The 19,359-nt window shown below is 38.9% G+C and overlaps 2 protein-coding genes across 2 annotated transcripts in view; both read right to left on the bottom strand.

Annotated features, from left to right (window-relative positions):
- sox6 (SRY-box transcription factor 6) overlaps positions 1-2,935 on the bottom strand; it is a 127,304-nt gene extending 124,369 nt beyond the window's left edge. Inside the window, 1 exon segment of the mRNA XM_038701185.1 lies at positions 2,560-2,935. The gene's annotated coding sequence lies outside the window, so the exon portion shown is untranslated.
- A 7,593-nt stretch (positions 2,936-10,528) lies between these two features.
- Positions 10,529-19,359, bottom strand: part of plekha7b (pleckstrin homology domain containing, family A member 7b) — a 74,001-nt gene continuing 65,170 nt past the window's right edge. The window contains 7 exon segments of the mRNA XM_038701184.1: positions 10,529-11,202; positions 14,477-14,625; positions 14,903-15,036; positions 16,132-16,359; positions 18,088-18,312; positions 19,001-19,092; positions 19,233-19,347. Coding sequence (XP_038557112.1) covers positions 11,180-11,202; positions 14,477-14,625; positions 14,903-15,036; positions 16,132-16,359; positions 18,088-18,312; positions 19,001-19,092; positions 19,233-19,347 — 966 coding nt within the window. The 3' untranslated portion in view covers positions 10,529-11,179.

Genomic DNA, 19,359 nt, shown 5'->3' with positions numbered 1-19,359 from the left:
CTTCATGCCAAAATGAAAGTCCTAAAATCTTTGAACTTACTGGCACATCAGCGTCAGCGAGTCAATATCTTATGCTGAGTCCAGGTGGGAAATGATGCTGCCTTTCTCAGTCTTGCAAAAAAATAAAAAATAAATACAGCTCGGGTCAGCCTGAGATCCACCCGCACCCAGTCCTTGAAAATACAGGAAATGCGCAAGGCCAGTAAGTTCGAAATTTGATAAATGTGATATTATTACAAATTGCCAGTCTTTTTGTTTTTAATTAATGTTTAAATCAGCTACAATTACTGCGAAATAAAAGCACATCTGTCCCGGGCAGTAATGGTAAAATAGCAGAAATGATGTGATCACATCGCCAAGATTATACACACACTTAACATTCTCCAATTATTATTAAAATGCACATTTAAGTTGTATGTAACAACTGCAGAGAAGTGTATACAGGAAGAAGGTGATTAATTAAGATGGTAGTTTCTCTGCGCAAAAAATAAGTGAGAGATGTTAAATAAGAGCCATGTGCAGTTCTGTGGTATCAAAGGGGACTGTAATGCCGCTTTTCACTCTTTTCTTTCTCGCTCTTTTCGTGAGCGACACGCTGAGCTGCACAACACGTCAGAGACAAACTCTTATAGAGACAGAGCCGAGTGTCCCTGTATAGCAATCAAGACAATGTGCTGAATGGGCAGTCTAATTATAAATGTGCCATTGAGACTTGCATTTGGTCTCCAGGACCGCCTTACCTTATGAGGAAACCTGCGTTCAGAGCTACACTAGGATCCACTGTTCAATACAAAATACCACAAGGATAAAAACTTCACTCCGACAAGAGCAGATTATTGTTTCTCCTTTCCACTCTGGAAAATGTATTATTGTTTGAGGAGTTTTTAGGGGTGGAGTAGGTGGCGAGGGAAAGACAATTGTGTTTTCATTAATTAGCCACAGGTGTGTTATTTGTGTGGTCAGACAGACGTGCTCACGGTGTTGAATAAATAGAAGAAAGACACAACTGAACAATTCATTTTTTAAAGTTAATTCCCTTAAAAAGATATTAATATCACATCATAGCTCCCACAGTCGTCTTAGAAGGCAGTTTTTTGTACACAGGGAGTGTGTCTAATTTTGGAAAACATCTAAAAATGAAGGGGCCATCTCCGCGCAACACACTCTGCCAATACCATGCTCAATCAGTGACATTTCACTTTCATTTATGAAAAACCTGGAAAATTATTTAATAAATTTGTGCAACACAAATATTTCCCAGTGGACAGTGTATCAATGAAATTTAAGTGCTTTCCCAACACCCCAAAAAAGTTTATTTTAAAAATATCTAAACAATTATTAATTCTATTTAAAGGCCAGATTATTCATTTTCTCAATTGTCTTACAGCAACAACTGGACAAATGCAATAAAACAATGAATCATATTTAAGCACATTTGCACTTTTTTTTTTCTTTTACAAGAATCTGTTCAGTCCGAGAGCGCCGAGCTTCAGAGACATCGGCTTAAATGGAAAACTGTCTGTTCAAGTGCATCTCCTCTAAATGGACAAGCCTTGCGATTGTTGAATTTAATTTATGGCTTACGCATTCTTTAGAGGTCGATTCCCCTGACCTCCCGAGAAAGTTAAGGAAGAGCAAATTCCCAGGCTACACGGCGGCCGCAGACACTGTGTGTTTCTAACATTTAAAAACAAAAAATCAAAAGACAGACAACAAAAATCTACTGGTGAGAGGCCGTTTGGGGGGTCAAAGAGCCCTGGAATGTATGAAGGTATAATGAGACATGAGCGAAGGCTTCAAATAAACTTGTCCACCTCACAGGCAGAGGGAGAAAACCTACCAGGGCGCAAGTCGTTGTCAATGAATAGTACCGCTTTGTGGACAGAAGTGAAACTGCCACCAGCAGAAGAAAGTTAAGGGACATGTAAACACAAACACCAAAGCGCTTTCAAACTTTAAAGATTTAAAAGTTTAGTAAGAATCACCACTAATTTGTGATGCTTGGTAAAAATGTTATCGGTGACAGCGGTCCTGGCTGGTCCGAACGCTGCAGTTTACCCTGTGCAGCCTGTGTTCCGCTCGCGCGGCTTCACGCTGCTGAAATAAACAAAGAAAACAAAGATGATTTCAGACCTTTTACCCGGTGGTTATGGTTGTTTCCGAGTTTAGTTCTGATTAAGTTAGATGCTGATTTTTTTTTGTTGTTGTTGCGCGGATTGGCCGATTCTGGTGTGATCCCGAGCGCCTCCGAGCCAGCAACCAACGCGCCACTCTCGTCTCGCGTGCACTCCGCTTGTTTTGGCGAAAGCGATGCATCAAATGATCGCAATAATCAAAGTTTGACAGTCATCCTGCCCGCCACAAAACATGCGGACCCGTGTAAGCGTAACACACAAAACAACTTTCTAAAAAGGTTTTAAAGAGGCAAGACGTGCTGCACTGTGCCGGAACAAGTCACTGGCAAGCGCGTTCGACTTTTAGGAATCAGCAATAAAACACAAGCTGAACATTATCAGGACAACATAGAGCGTGTTGAAAAGTACAGCAAATGTTGATTACCTTGATGATCTGAGCCGTGGTGAAGATATGTTCGCTGTCCTTTCCCGTGCGCAAAGACAACTAGACTAAGCTATAGAAAATGATCACTGAGCTATCTGTTGAGCGAAAACTTAAGTCTGCTCACACGGGGCCATATGAGGGGATCCCGTAGGCTATACTCTGTGAAGTTCAGCTGTCCAAAACTACAAGTACCTTTTGTTGTTCGCCTATCTGTTCCTTATCTCTCTCTCTCTCTCTCTCTCTCTCTCTCTCTCTCTCTCGCTCACTCCCTCACACACACTCAGACAAGAGAAGACGACGGGTAGAGCTGCTGTCAATCTTGGCAATCAATGCGCGCAGCCATGTCGCAAGTATTCAAAGCATTTCCCGTCGTGCAACATCAGAAAGTGAGTGGCCAGGGCATTGATCTGAGGAAGGCAAAGAGGCAGGACTCCCCCCCCCTCCTCCTCCCGGACAAGAGATGCGAGAGAGAGAGAGAAAGAGAGAGAGAGAGGGAGGGAGAGAGAGGGAGATGTGTGGTGAAAAGTAGAGACAGGGAGGACGGTTGTAACTGCCCGCGGTTATAGTCAGTTTAATAAACTTAACTTAGATGAACATCAGCGACTACAAAGTTAAGGATGACTTGTTGACTTTTTGCCCACCAGGGACACTACCCTTCTCCTTTTAGTGAAATAGGGACACTTTTTAAAATGTTGTTTGTTAGAAGACAAATAACGCACTGGCCTCTCCGACTTCAGTGAAAGTGTTTCAAAATCACACTTTCTTGAGAGGAAAATACGTGCAGCTGATATGAGCTGATGGGAGCAGGTGAGAGAAACCATGTCAGAGGGGGGAAAGGAGTTCAGGGACTAGTTTAGACTTGTGTGATACAGCAGCATTTATTTGCATAAATTAAATCAGCACCTAAAATATAGGATACATAAGCTTGTCCTTTCTTTTACTTTATTTAAATGATCAGATAAGATGCAAGAAATGTTGATTTACACGCTACCCAGAGGTCTCCAGCATCTCTTCAGATATTTGCAAATTTCATGTGTGGAATTCACATTGTGCACCGCGGCTTTTCTAGATTTTGAGACATCTATTTTGACAGATCATTCTATAAAAAGTACGTCAAACATAGATTATTCTCGTCGCGCAGACCGTTTAACATTTATTTTCACATTATTTCACATTATTAGATAATTCAATTATCACTTTCAAAGAACATGCCAATACTAACGGGGCTTATCCTTATGACATGGTCAGTTCTGAGAATCGGGAATTTAAATTACTAGACCGACTGTAGAAATAAAAAAATATTAGTGTTTGATTGTTTGAAAAAAATGTAATGTGGGTAATGACACGACAGAAAATGTTATTTTCCAGCATCACATTTAACTCTCATAAACGCTTACATTTTATTATTTAGTTTTTATAGAACATTCCATAGGCTACAGCGTTTTAACAAAGAATACATAACTTATCTTATCATATACTTAACTTATATATAATAACTATGGTGCATCAGTATGTTAGTGCATGTTCAGTTGATAGTATGTACCTTTATTTAAATAAATCCTACCTTTCTTTTAAAACAGATCCGAGAATATCTGAAATTAAAGTAAGTCCAGCGGCTGACCCAGGCAACTCAAAGGTTGCGATTTCTTGCCAAAACAGAAGCTTTTACAATAGGACACTTATCTGTATTGAATGAGTATATGTTTTATTTTATCAGCTGAGCTTGCAAGAGGCCCACAGATGTCGAATACTCAAAATAAATAAGAGTAGCACCGTGCACAAATCAGAGAAGGACAAGCCAAGAGGAGACAACTGACATAAAAGTTGTAATTTGTACAGCAGCAGCCTTTTGTGACAAGCACAAAAAAAGGACACAAGCCCAATACACAATCCAGAACTCACCCACAACCACTCAACATACCTAAGTTTCATAACAGTGTATCATCATCACATAATAGAAATAAGAAAGTTACTTACAAAGAGAGGAGACAGCAGGAGAAAATTGTGATTGTTAACTGCAGTCACATAGAGCTAAAAGAGGCAGGAGAAGAAGAGAAAGCGAGTGAGCGAGTGAGAGAGAGAGAGAGAGAGAGAGAGAGAGAGAGAGAGAGTGTGTGTGTTGGCTACACAAGTCATCCACAACATGGCATCAGCTCAGACTCCAGTGCGCCTCACGTCCCTCTCTTTTTGTTCAAGGTGAACACACATACATTGGTGTAACTTTTATGTCTCCATTATTTTTTTTCTGGTTGGTGTGCAAGAGTGTAAATGCTCCTGTTGATGTTAGCTTGAAGGGAAAAAAAGCTAGAAAGAACGAAAGACTTACCTTTCCGAAAGAAACTTTTTCTGTAGCTGCTTCTGCGGACACTTTGAACTTGAGCGCCTCCTGAGATTCAACCATGTAAAACTAGAGGAATCTCGTACCTGTCACCTGTTCTGCATAAAAGAAAACTCATGCCTAGTGAAACGTCTTCGAAGTAATATGTAATCCTATTACAATCTAACACTGTATTTTTCAGGTCCATGCATGATGACTCACATGTGATATCTGCTCTCTAGTGTGTGTTTGTGTGTAGTCTCTTTAGGAGCGGACTCACTGGGACTGAGATGTGTGTTTCACGTGTCTCATACGCCACCTTTTGGACACTATGAGAAACACTCACAGATATTCTCCATCCCGCAGAAATCAGATGACTGTAATTGAGACAAAATCGGAGGATTTGGGCCACAACTCTCTAAAAAGTAGACCTGTTTTAAGGTTAATCTTGTGCTGCTTTAAGTGATGTTTAAACTGGATCAACAGTGTGCTGTGTCCTGATACAGGGTCACTGTACAGATTGCATCTTAGCAGTAAAATAATTTTCTTGAAAGACTTGGCTTGCAGCTTTTGGACTGCATTGTTGCTGCTTTCAAAATGACTTATCGGCATCATAAGAGGAAAGATTCAAAAAGACATGATGCATTATATTTGCTTAACCGTTATTTATAGCCAGGCTTTAATCTGTATGGTGAAAGATGATTATTTATGGGTGAAGCTGAGCAGGTGCCAGCAGGAAGTTGTCAAAACACAAATATAGACTACTATTTCTATAGAGGTAACTGTAATGGCTTCCTCTTTATATCTCAGATGGTAGTTCACAAAGCCTGCATGAAGAGTAAAAGACAGTCCAACTTGTTGGGGGGTAAGGCAGACACATTTGCATACCCTGTGAGTCTTTGATGCATCTTGAAATTCAAGTCTAGCCCATAAATATTTGAAAAGGAGAGTGCATGAAAATCAACATTTTTGTTACATTAAATTAACATGTGTTCTTCTCCTGTTCTGCATGGTTAATTAGAGAATGTCATTCAGTCAGTGAATGAGGATATGGGTGGGGGTGGGGGGTGCTTTGATTACAGAGCACCCGGAGCAGGTTTCAAAGGTGTGCAGCTGATTCATGCTTAGGAATACAGTGATTTGTATTCTCAAGGAGGACTCACAATTATCTACATTATAAAAGAAGCATATAAAAAGTTTGACTTTAAACCTTTGACTTTGAACTTATTAAGGCTATCATGGGCTAGTCCCTTTCACAGCAACACTTTATTTTAACCCCATTTAACATTCATAAAGCGTATAAACAATTAAATGCTCATTACACATCACAACACAGTTGTAAGTGGATAGAAGTGTTGAACTTGATCTCCTCTTATGAAGCATTCAGCACTGGTGTATGAACAGTGAAAATATGTTCGATAACACAGTAGAACATATACAATCTTCAGTAGTTTAAAATACATTTATTAGCAGTTTCAAACCTGCTGTACATTTGAACAAACAGTAAATAATTTCTTTGTAACACACTGTAAAATTGTTACGAGCATATTGCGAGTGTATAAATATCAGGATTGTTTTTTATTATATAATTTAAAGCTCTAACCTACAAAGGATTGGTACACGTGCATAATCACATAATCCATATTTATTACTAAACTGAGGGCTATGTTTAATTCATATTCATATATTTCTAATAAAACATGTGCAGCTGTCCTTCCTAACTTTAGAAATGTGCTGATGAGCAGGCAAACTTTTGTTTTTCTTAACTTTTATTCAAATATCAAGATCTTTACAGGCATTTTACGGACAAGTGATAGAATTTGCTCTGTTTTAAATGTGCTGATCTTGCTCATGTAGAAGCATTGTCCAGCAATTTTGTCGTGTGCTCTATAACAAGTGCAAATATATAACATAAAAGATCTTCAATGACAAGAAATCACACAACCCTACATAAACATCTGATCTGCCATCAATGAGAAGGTTCTGCCAGTAGTTAAAACCACTGACATGTTCCAGTTGTAAAGGACCATCAACCACATAACCAAAACAACTTAGTCATTATTAAATGCCAAGTAATGCAATTAACTCAAACACTATTTGCATACATGCAAATAGTCTCTCTCTCCCTATTGGACTTGCAAAGTGGGACACTCTGTTCTCATTAGTTGACCCAAATCTCTTGCTCGTAACTCTGGATTTCATCAAAGTTTAGTCAGGATCTAATATTTCCTTTCAAGTTAACAGAGAACCACTGGTTAATCATGTTGAAATAAGGAGTGGAACATGCCAATTCTAATTATATACTTATCAGGGACACCATCACACAGCCTGAGCCAGCAATACTACAAATATTAACTCTGTAGTACTCATTCATATGCCAGTTATTTATGGCACTACATATATATGTAATGTATTTCTAAATGCATTACCTGCGTTGTGTTATCTGTGCCCCAATCAATAATCTGGTAAATTGAAAACTAATCCTAACACTTGTTTTTCATATAAGAGACAACAGCGTATAAAACGCAAGTCAAGTATCAATTTTTGTTCTTTAGCTACAATCTTTGTGTTTTTAAGTATTTCATCAAAACACATCTTTTGAAGTTATGGCCTAATCTGACAGTTACAACTATATTTTTTCTGTATTAATTTATCACTGATGTATCTAGAAAAGACTGATGGAAAAAGACTGACGCATCACCACGATACTGCGCCGAATGTCCGTAGACGCACTTTATTTGAGTCAATGAATGTGGTAAATTTCATTTAGATTAGTGCGTATGTGTGCATGGAGCTACTAGATTAAAGAGGAGGCCCAGGGGCATTTAGTTAATTTACAAAGCAATTGCTTTTATGTACAAAAAGCCCAATTCACTGTAGGTATTGTAAAAGCCTTCCGTTTAAGGGATATGAGATTAATTCATTGTTTAATGTAACCCAGCACCTTATCAACACACACTTAATCATTTATGTTGAAGGTATTGTGTTCTCTTACTGTTTAATATATTAAGCCAGTAAACGTATTATTCAATATTTAATGTTCACATTTGTACCATCTCCTAAACGATATCACAATTGTAAAACCTAAACATAAAGGCCGAAACAAAAGATTACACACACTGCATTGTTTTACTTACAAATGGCAGTTGTTGCAGGTCAATGTGGTGCAGCATTACTGTAATTCAGCCTTCCCTCAATTCTTTTTATAGCATGCACGCACGTTGGGAAGAAAATTCAGTGATTCTTAACTCTTCAATTATTCAACAAATCACCATTTCATTTCTTACATATTAAAAAATATACCGTATGTGGAGCTTGAAAATGATAAAACAGCATAAAATACTATTTTGAAATCAAAGCACCTATTGCATCGGCTTCCTTGGTTTTGTATTTGTACAATTGGACTACAATCGGGATCCCCACAGAGTGCAAAGGAGGCGCCGGCTGTGCCGACTGTAGTCTAATCCTCAGACATTCACGGCAAGTAACAATAATATTTATGTGATGGAAATAGGTATCACTGGGAATCAGTGTAGGATTTCTCCTTTCTCTTCCCCTACCAGGGGAAAACTGTGAATATGTTACAAATGCAGTGTGCAGAGCAGTGAACAATATAGACCCGAGAACAAGGTCAGCCTCCTCAGCTTGGTCTCAATAGACTCTTCCTTTCAACCATATACCTGACAAAAAAAAAACAACTAAAGTCAAAGCTTTAACCTGAACAGTGTAATTTTAATCATACTTTAAACGACAGGAAGCACCTTTACTTTTGTGATTTAAAATGAGACATTTTTATTTACTGATATTTATTATCTTTTATTTACTCCTACAAAAAACACTCTAACAAACATCCCTGTCAGGAAACTGAGCGGTATGTGTCTTAGAAAAAGCATCTCTGAAGCCAGTAAGTATTTAGTAAAGGATTAATGTGGGAGGCCTTGATTGCGTTAAACAGAACAGGACCCAATTAGCATAATAGGCCCTCTTTCATTCTCTTTGAAGTCCAGAGCATAGAATAACAAATGTATATGAACCACCAGCCAAACGTCAATACATGGAAATGCCACAATCCTCTGTGGAGGGTCTTGGGTGAATTTTTGCAGGAGGAGGGAAAAACATCCCGTTTTATTGCAAAATAAGCAGAACAGAGGATACGATGGGTCTTCTAGCCACCAGGGCCAGCAGGCGCTGTGGGGCCCCCGATCCTGGAGGAGAAATTCAGGCAGGGAGGATGTTGCTGCTGAGGGAGGAGCATCCTCCTCTCTCAGGTGTCTTCAAAGCACACCCCGGTGCAGACGAGTGAAAGTAATTACTCTCCAATTAAAAATAAAGATGTCACTTGGGAGGGAGCCGCAACACAACGGCTCACTGTCAGACAAGCAAAGGAAGGCGAGGGCGCTGTATCCATTAAAAGCGTGTGCCTCATGTCCCATCAGCGCACGTGCCAGGGTGCTTCGTGTTAAATGCAGAACTGGGTAATAACAGCACCGTCACACTTGCTATTTAAAAACATTTTCTCTATATTCTTTTCTTCTTCAATCAGAGGTTCAATACATTTATTTCGCAGAGGTTTCTTTTACAATTGCAATGGAGACATAGTTCATGATTTAAAGATATGAATTCTGTACTTCGGAATCCAAAGTTATTAGTATCCACCTTCTTGGTTGAAAATACACGGAATTAAAAATGCCCTTTTGAGATGGAAAAAGCTTTGAACTTAAGAAACATTTCAAGAAGCCTCTCTTTTTTTGTATTGAAAGTTCACCTCCTTTGAGCATGCCATAGTTTGGTTCCCTTTTCAAATAATAGAATGAAGTTTAATAGGTCAGGCCAATCAATGTGGCGGTTCAAACAGAATCTTGGAGCTGTGATGACTGCACATTTTGTACTTTTCCTTTGTACATGATTAGAATAAAGATATGGTCAATACACACATCAGTGAAATAAAATAATGAACAAAGGCTGATTTAGGTTAAAATTTAAGTAAAGGATGGTTTTCTTTGGATTTGATTTGGACGGTATGAACATTTGTGTACATTACCAAATCCCTAAAAACAGGCATTAAGGAAAGGAAGTAAGATTGTCCAGCTCCTGCAGTGGAAATCAAGGACTAGTGAACTTTCTGAGTCTGTGGCCCAAGCCATTTAGATTTTGTAAAAGTATTTTGGCAACTGATGTTTCCAACATTGAGAATAAACTTTCAATCTCTTTGAGAACCTTTTTTTTAATACAGCTCAGTTGGGTGTCAAAGGTAAAATAATTGTCACACTTTTACTGTTAGTGATGGAGGAAAAGTGAACATAATACTGTCTTGGTTCTTCTTCTCTACATTTTGGATTTTGTTTCTGTTGTATGGTATGATTGCCGAGTGAGCATTTGTTGGTTGAACAACACCAATGTGCCCTGACTGAAAATGTGACTGTTCAAGTATAAGGCAGAGAAACCTGTGTCATAAACAACTTTTTAAAATCACTAATGCAGGAGGACAGGTTGATGACTGAATTTCCTTTAAAATATAAAATGGAATACTACAATTGTATACTTTTTGCTGATTTAATTTTGCCATTGGACAGCAGAGTATGTATAGTATTCATTTAAATAAAATTAAATAAATGTAATATATATGAAAAAAAAATACAGTGATAAACCAGATATTGTGTTAATATCTTTAATATTCACATTTTTAGAAATGTCCATTGTGCAACCATCCCCAGTCACACAGAAAATATGTTAAAGGTTATTTTTGTCCTGATGTAAGCAAAAATAAAATTCATTTTGGCAAGCTAAAAGGTGACTGGCAGTGCTACGGGTACATACATATGATATTTCAAGTGGTTTGGTGTAAGAATATTATCCGAGTTTTGACAAAAATACTACCATCATGACACATTTAGTACCTCTTGTTCTTAACATCCCGTACATGACGAAAAAACAAACATCCCAGTTCAGATCACACCGCAAGTAAAAGCAATTCAGTCATACCTTGAAAACATGATATAGTGTACAATTCAAAGTGCAATAACATGTAGAAAATATGTTTTTATCATGAGATTAACATTTGTTAGACACTTCCATAGTTAATAAGCACAGCAGCTCCTAATGCAAAGTCTTCCCTTTTCCTGTCAATCTCAGCAACTAGAACCACTTTAATGAGTCAATCCTGCGTGAGCCTCAGAGAGCAGGTGAAATGTTTAGTACAGCTCTTGTACTGCTGTATGCAGGGGTGTAAATGTCCAAAGTCCAAAAATTCTTACTTGCAGAATCCAGTTCTTTTTGTTTTTTTTGTCATCATGGGATAGCACCTCAGTGTCCAGAAATTGCTTGAGCTGAGAAGTGATAAGAGAGAAAGACAAAGTTAGTACAGCAGAATTTATCAAAATGAAATACCAGAGTTTTTCTTTCTTTTTATGAAGTCAATTATAAATCCTACGTCCAGTCTCTCACTGTTGTTCCTGTTCATACACCATGACAAAATGTTTTTTCCCATTGACACTGCATAACCAACAGGAATAATGAATGACGATGATTTTCAAAATTTTATCACACAAAAGACAATAAACAGCGGCCACACATACAGTATGTGAAAGCCGTAGAATTAATAAATATAAGTATGAGTGACCAGTACCTTCAACACAGTTACTATACACATTCAATGCGTAGAAAACTCCTACTCTTCCTCAAAGTTCAAATTCTCAGTTAAAACAACTGAAAGTTTTATAGTCCATCACTGTTAAAGCACTTTTGTTAAGCTTGTACTTCTACTGGCTGGTGAACAGCTATGCAGGCACATTACAATTGTTAACAATACTGTAACTTGATAACCACTGATAGGGATATCAGGGATATGTGCACTGTAGTTCTGAATTAGTTCACTTAAAATAAATCCAGCAAGTAGATCCTGTGTGTCATTCCACTCTTAGCGATGAACACAAAATTGTTAAGTGGCAGAGTAACTTTTACAAACCAACTACACATCCCGCCTCAAATGGCTGACCTGAACATGGGATGAGAGATACAGAAAAGAAAAGTTGGGAAAAATAAGAATCAGCACATCAAAACACAAAGCGTAAAGCATGCAGTCTCACAAGTTATTCTGACATGACATTAATGCAAGAGGTCAAACGCAGCAAGACACTTTGTTACTGTGTGTGTGTTTGTTCATCCTAAATCTGATTATTTTATGCATGTGTGCCCATGTGCAGCACTTTTTTGACATCCATGCAGCAATTTATTTCATTCTATTAGTCCATTTAGTCATCAATCTAATAAATTTTGGCTGATAGAAGTTTTTAATAAGCCAGTAAAATGACACAAACCCTCTTTCTGCATTTACAGTTACAACAGTGATAGCTACTGTTGTTTTTTTTTTTCTTTTTCTGACTTATCACTGCCAGGCTACAGATGGGGAGCTAATTGGTGCTGTGGAATGCAGCTGTGCTGACTACTGAACTGTCAAGGTGCTAAATCAAAAGGTGTCTCTTTTGTTAATTATACACAATGCTACAAACAGTCATGTTCGTTTGAGCCCTTTCTTTCCTCAACCATCCATAAATATTTTGGCAGTGGTACAAAAAGAAAGGGAAAAAAAACAATTTACACACAATTATCACAGTGGGATGAGCAGACTGCCTGCAGATGTTTGTTTGGATTATATTGGGAGCAGAGGCAGGGATTCCCTAACCTAGACAAGATGCGTTTCCTAAAATCACTACAGAGCAGTAAGCATGCAGTGAGGTGTATAGCACACAGGAGCCCTGCGTTAGAGAGAATTAGTGAGGCCTTGAAAACATTAGCACTGTAAAACATGCAGTTAGGCCTTACTTTCTTTCTCGGATTAGACAAAAGTGTAGTGAATCCCGTTGCTTAGAGGGGAAGGAGGCGGCAGAGATACAGGAGGAAGAGGAGGAGGAGGGGGAGGTGGTGGGGGAGGAGGGGTGGGGAGGTTAGCCTGTGTTGGAACTACAGAGGAGAGGACAGAAGGGAAACAGAGAGGGAGAAAACAACATTGGTTGTTAGTCAAATGCCACACTGAAGGCTACAACACACAATGTTTTCTGAAAGTGTTTAAACTCTGCTGACTACACTTACACTGCATACTAATGACACCAGGGGTGAACGACACGGATTAAATCTAATATCACTTTATATGATGTATTTACATTATTATTCTTACAAACCTTTCTTTTGGTAAAATAACCAGATGAATAAATACCTGACAAATCAAGGCACTCCATCACAGTGATGCTAAATTCCTGTAAATCCAATATTGCCATGAAGCAGTACTGCTCACTGATCTGCAGCATTGCTCACAATGACATGATACAACTGGATATATTAAAGTTATAGCTGTCATAAACCATAGAGCTAGTAGATTAATTAATGAGGTCTCACATATATGGACATTTCACCAGCTTAAAAGAGGAAAAGAGCAATGAATAGTTGAAGAGGCACACTACACAAGGATGTTTATTTTATAGATGGTCAATATTTTGTAGATCATTTTTTCAGTACAAAATTAGAAATTCTTTTCAATATTCCTGGCGATGATTTACAAAACACCAAATTATTTAACAATTTAGAATAACAAATTCAATAAGGGTAATCAAAAACAACTTTTTTACATATACTGTACATAATTGCAGTGCTGCATATTCCTGCTTTTATGCCGGCATTATTGAAGTCTCTCATGCATAATACTGTGAAAAAGACTCTTCTTTTAATTCAGGGATTTGAAAGCGCACCAGCATACCTTACTTTAACACCAAAGGGAAAGAAAGTCATTGATTCAGTCTCCAATGACAAGATGCCACCAGTTATATTCTCTGACATTTCTCTATGCTGGAAATAATGTTATAATTGTTGACTTTGCCTCACTGTGCATATTAAGCTTCCACAGACGCTGACAGCTTGAGTGTTACTGTGTGTGACAGATATGTGTGTGCATGCGTGTGCTTGTGTGTGTGTGTGTTTGTGTGTGTGTGTGTGTGTGTGTGTGTGGCAGACAGACTGACAATCTGCTGCAGCTACAGTGAAAATGAACTTGCCTGTCTGCTGTAGAGTATGAAAGAGATGGAAAGTGAGCGCAGTGTCTTTTATGCAGGTTCAGAGCTACGTTCAAAGCAGCCGCAATGGTATGCAGAAGGAGAGCAGAGTCTGACTGGGTCATTGATCAGCACACAAAATGGCCTCATCAAGCGATTCCTCCCCTGTCTGAAAGACTCTACACGGATTGCAATTAGAGACTATCTGTGCTCCTAAGAAGGAATAATGTTCAGTTATTAGGGAATGAACAGCCTTATTGCTTGACTCTGCACCTTACGCCCTTCTCTCATCTCCACTCCATCAATCCAGCATTCTTGAAAGGCCGCTTACCTTCTCTTTATCCCTTCTTCAACCAAAAGATTCGTCAATTTGATGCTAGGAGAAATTTTACTTAAGTTGTCTGCACAGGTATGCCTTCTTTTTTGAGGGGGGGGCAGATACGTGTGTCAGTATTTCTGTAGAATAATGATTTTTACACTTATAGCATAGATGTACCATAACCTACAATCTATAGGCTTATACAAACTGAAATTAATTCAGATTACATAAATAACTAACCTGCAACTATTTTGCTCTTGAGTGAAGCCTCCGACGCGAGAGCATAAGACATGGTGATGATCCTCTCCTGCTCCTGCAGAGCTGAGTCGAGTGCCACCAGCCCCACCTCTGGCTTGTCGACAGTCACTGTTGGTCCTAGGTTTTGTACACTGTCCCATGCCACAAAGAAATAAAACATCAAACTGACAAAATATGATGCATTGGTAATAACGTGGAAATGTGTTGATGCTGTGAGGGCCTCATGCACACCCACAGGGATGCTAGAGTCCAGTGCCTTTGTAGGTGGTGGGAATATAGCACCTTGCTCAATCTGTGGGGGTGAATGATTACCAGCAAAGGGCTTGAACTTGACCACGTGAAACCCCAGAATTAGCCAGTGATCACCAACATTTTAATGCAAAATAAGTATTATTTTATTCTATTCACCTGGACTTTGCCAAGATGTTCTTGATGCGCTCCACCTTACGATGGCGCTCCTCCACCTCCTGCGGACTGAGAGGCTCCTCAGGCTCTGAATCCACGTAGCGCTCTGGGATCAAAACCTTCGGAGGCTTGGAAAGCTGCACAAAACAGATATAGTGTGTGTTTAAGATCTGAGTTGCTTTATCATCATCCTTTCTAGAAGATCACCAAAAAAATGATCTATCAATTTGCACAGCTGAAGGATATACGGACAGAAAGTTTACAAAGCTAAGCCTACAACAAGGAGTTAAACTGTTGTTGGACATTTAGCAACAGTGTTTTATTCAAGGGATCATTATTTTGTAAGGTTGCTTTAAGTAATGTTAGATGTTTGTCTGTTTTCTTCTACCTCATTATACATACACTAGAATAAGCACCAGTCAGTGCTTTTGCTGTGCTAGGTTCTGTTTGTTTTTACACCGCTTTCCAAAAAGGGGATGCTCATGCAATGATATCATCATCTTTGCAAGAACAAAACAAGCAATAATGCCATAATTTCCAACAGAAATTCACTGCGTAGTCAGCAAACATCTTTTACCCTTCACTACATGCAGGGGTGTAGGACTGGGGGGGACTTATTATTCCGGGCCCTCATGTGAGAAGGGCCCACAAAGATATTAGAATGAATAGCCGTGGATGCGAGGAACTGCCCATTGAGAATGCTTATGTACATGGTCCAGATTTTTGTGTGACACCCCTGACTACATGCCTTGGAATAAAAACGTGTGATCAAGTACAGGCAGACAGCTGCTAGTTTAGTTCTGTCACACTGTAGCAGCGCTCACACAACTACTCACTGCGACATATATTAAATAAGGCGTTCTTTTTAAACTGTCAACACCCTGCCTGCTGTCCATTGCTGTACTGCTAACTTGCAAACGATGTTGTAACACAAACACTCGCCGCTACTGTTCACACACATTTCATATTTCTCATTTAACTATGTGCTTGGTTGAGGCCAAACTTTTTTAATGAATTTAGAGTCCTTTCTGGAATTTCCGCATTTATAAAGTATTAAAAAAGGGTTCCCACACCCAAATCAGTTAGACTGTTCTTTTTTATTCAAAATATTTATTTTTTGGCTGTGGTTACACACACTCCTGCTCTTTTTTGTCTTTGGTTGAGTGTGATGTGTTTTCATCTAACTTCATGAGATTCAGCTGTATTTCTTTGCTGACACAAAGATAACATACCTCTTTGTTAAGGTCCAGGTCATACTCGAGTGGTTCCAGGTCGACCTCATGTGTGGGAGGGGTTGTGACCATGTAGCGGAAGGTCAGCCATTCATCGGAGTGCGAGCGGGGTCTTTCTTTGTGCTCGGGAGGTTTTTCCTCCCCCTGAACGCTCCTAACTCCCTGTGCCTCCTCCCCCTGAACAGCCCTCTCGAGCAACTGCAGGTCAAAGTCCTGCTCTCTCTTCCACTGGACAACGCACAAGGGGAAAAAAATAGACTGTGAAACAAATTACAGGATGCTGCCATCAAGTTGTCTTGTTCATCAAGTAAATGTGAAAGTGACTTGTTTCACTTGCCTTCACACATAATTTCATGTAAAGTACTGTACAACACACTAGTTATCACTTGTTACTGGCTACAAAAAGAGAGAGAGAGAGAGTGTGTGTGTGTGTATGTGCGTACAGGTGTGAAAATGAAAAAAAAAGAGGGAGCATGCATATATATAGTATGAGAGATATATGCATGCTTATATGAAATCAAAAGCTCTGTAAATTCTGACAGTGATAAAAACAGCACAGTGCCACTAAAACAAACAGGAACAATCACTTCACTCATACCAATGACAGTTTCGCCAAACACATCCATATTTTATGTATTCATAGAAAAAATATAATAAATAAAAAAAACATGGCAATATGAGTTCATTAGAAAATAATGTTTATTTATTTGCAAGCATTCACATTTGAAAAAGTAAGGGTTCTTATAACTAACAATTAATTAGCAGGTAGAAACACCTATGTTTTGATATGAAATAGATGTCATACACATTAGCATTATCTGACTAAAAGGCTTCCTCTCACAGACTGGGAAGTGACAAAAAGGAATAACAGTGGGTCCCAATCCATTAACACTCAGACCATTGTAATCTTCATTTAAGTTAAATAAAAAGCCATGATTAGGTTGAGATGAGTAGGCTTAAATAGACACTGCTCAGTGTGTGTCAATGTTTTGGTCAGTAGAAAATAAGTAGGCACTTTCTTTCTCTTCCTCTTCTTTCTCTCTCTCACACACACACACACACACACACAGACCAGCAGGCATTAATATCTAAATGAGGAGACACAGAACTCTGGTGAACAGACACATTCTAAAAGCACGAGTCAGTGTTATACAGAATGGTAATATGGTAAAGAAATATACTGTCAGATAGCCAAGAAATGGAAAGATCAGTGAGGAGAAGTGAGATGGATAAATGGCTCTATGACAGAGAATAGTGTTGTAAATACCCAAAAACCAATGAATATGAGGGTAAATGGCATTGATGGCCTGTGTCTGAGGTAATTAGTGTATTATTTGTTTGATAGGCGAGGTATATTATTAGTAAAGGTACTATCCCTATTCAATGGAAATTTAATGATTCCCACTCTATAATAAACACTTTTTTCAATTGTATATGATTTGCATACAATGGTTGTGCTACAGTTACATGTTAAGTGGAAAACAGAAACTGTTATCCACTTATCTGTATAGGCCGTTGTCATATATGACATTTGGACTTGTCACAGTAGGAACAGCACGGGTGTTAATAATACAAATAATAATGGCTGAATTCCATTTACTTGCAAAGTTTCCTTTTCAAAGAGTCCTGGCAAGCTGGCTTAAATTGTCATGCCTTACTGGGAATAAAATGGAGCCATTGTTAATGTTATTAGTAACACCTGTGCTTTTCCTGCTATGAAAAAAGTCTGCTGTGAAAAAGGCCCATTAAAGTCTGAAAAACAACATGCATGAAATAAGAAGTTAATTACCATACTGTACTAACTTAATGTAGCACTATCAACTTTGTAATGTCAGGAACAGAGAAAAAATAGACTACACTGAGTAAAAGCATGCAAGACTACTGTAGATCACCACTCTCAGTTTGGTTGTCGTCATGCATGAGAGTGTGACGTGTGATGCTGTTCTAGTAACATACTGATCCCAAGTCAGCTGAAAGCGGGCGTGAGGATGAGGACGAGGAGCGCGATGATGGAGAGGCGTGGCGGTCTCCGTGACTCAGGGTGCGTTTGCGCTGGCGGACAAGAGCCTTCTGGTGCCTCTTCATCCTCTCCAGCTGCTCATCAGCACTCATCTTCCCCCTCTGCTGCTGCTGCGCTGGGTCCCCAGAGTACAGACGCTCCAAGGCACTTTTTGGTCTCTCCTGAGGAGTGTGAGGAAAGAGAGTTGATAGCATGAGCAAAAGGTTCAGCAGAAGGCAAAGCCGTGGAAGAAAATAAACACGAAGGTAAAAGCATAACTAATGTTAATAAGGAATAAAAAAGGAACACGAGACATTTCTTAAGTTAGAATTGGAATATACAAAGAGAATCAGATGCACGGTGTATATTAATTTACACATAGCTTCCAGTCCCACAAAATGCTTATTTTTCTTCTCCACAATAAGGCTGATTTACTGTACAAGGACTTTGGATGAATTTAGTAGATAGTTATTAGGTTTATAGTTTATTGTAGCTTGTTAAACTCAATTGTTCTCAAATCAAAATATGATAGTTCAAGGTCCTCATGTCTAAATGATTAAGATGCATTTTACCAAAATCTGAGATCTGAGAAACATTTTATCCCTCAGAACATTACACTTGTGTTCTCAGATCACTGTATTCTTTCCAGTCTCGAGTTCAGAAGCTGGGTTTAATGGAGGACTTGGGAGAGCCAGAGGAATCATTGTGACTTTTTTTTTTACTCTGGATTAATTCATTCATGAATTCTATTGCTATCATCTAGAACTGGGGTTTCATACTTCTGTGTTTGTGCTGTCTCTCCACTGATTTGTGTACTCACTTTTAATTCACTGTTCCCACATTTGATTCTTAGTTCATTCTGCATCTCACCTTCATGCTGGCAGCAGAGGCTGCTCTTCGGAGGGTCACATATGAGGAGATGCTTGATGACTGATTTAGCCTAAGCGAGGAGCCAGCCACTCCTGAGGGAAAGCCCACAAACATTAAAGCACCGTTCTCGACTATAAAGCCATAAAGCCAAACGTTGGTGTAAAATGCTTAACATACTGTAATAAATATGCTACATCATGCTAAATAAATCTTTTCTCTATCACCTGCATACCTCTGCTAGGTAACGTCTGGTAACCATCATGTCCAGATGCTACTACAGTAATGTGGCTGCAGCCGTCTCCAGCGCCCATAAGCTCTGGATCGCTCAGGAAAGGCCTAAGTTCAACCTGAGATACACA

Source organism: Micropterus salmoides, unplaced genomic scaffold (assembly GCF_014851395.1).
Source record: "Micropterus salmoides isolate LMB-PRFRI ecotype aquatic unplaced genomic scaffold, ASM1485139v1 Ms_hic_scaffold_6, whole genome shotgun sequence".
NCBI lineage: Eukaryota > Metazoa > Chordata > Actinopteri > Centrarchiformes > Centrarchidae > Micropterus > Micropterus salmoides.
Note: the sequence above shows the minus strand (reverse complement) of the source record. Positions and strands in the feature narration are given on the sequence as shown.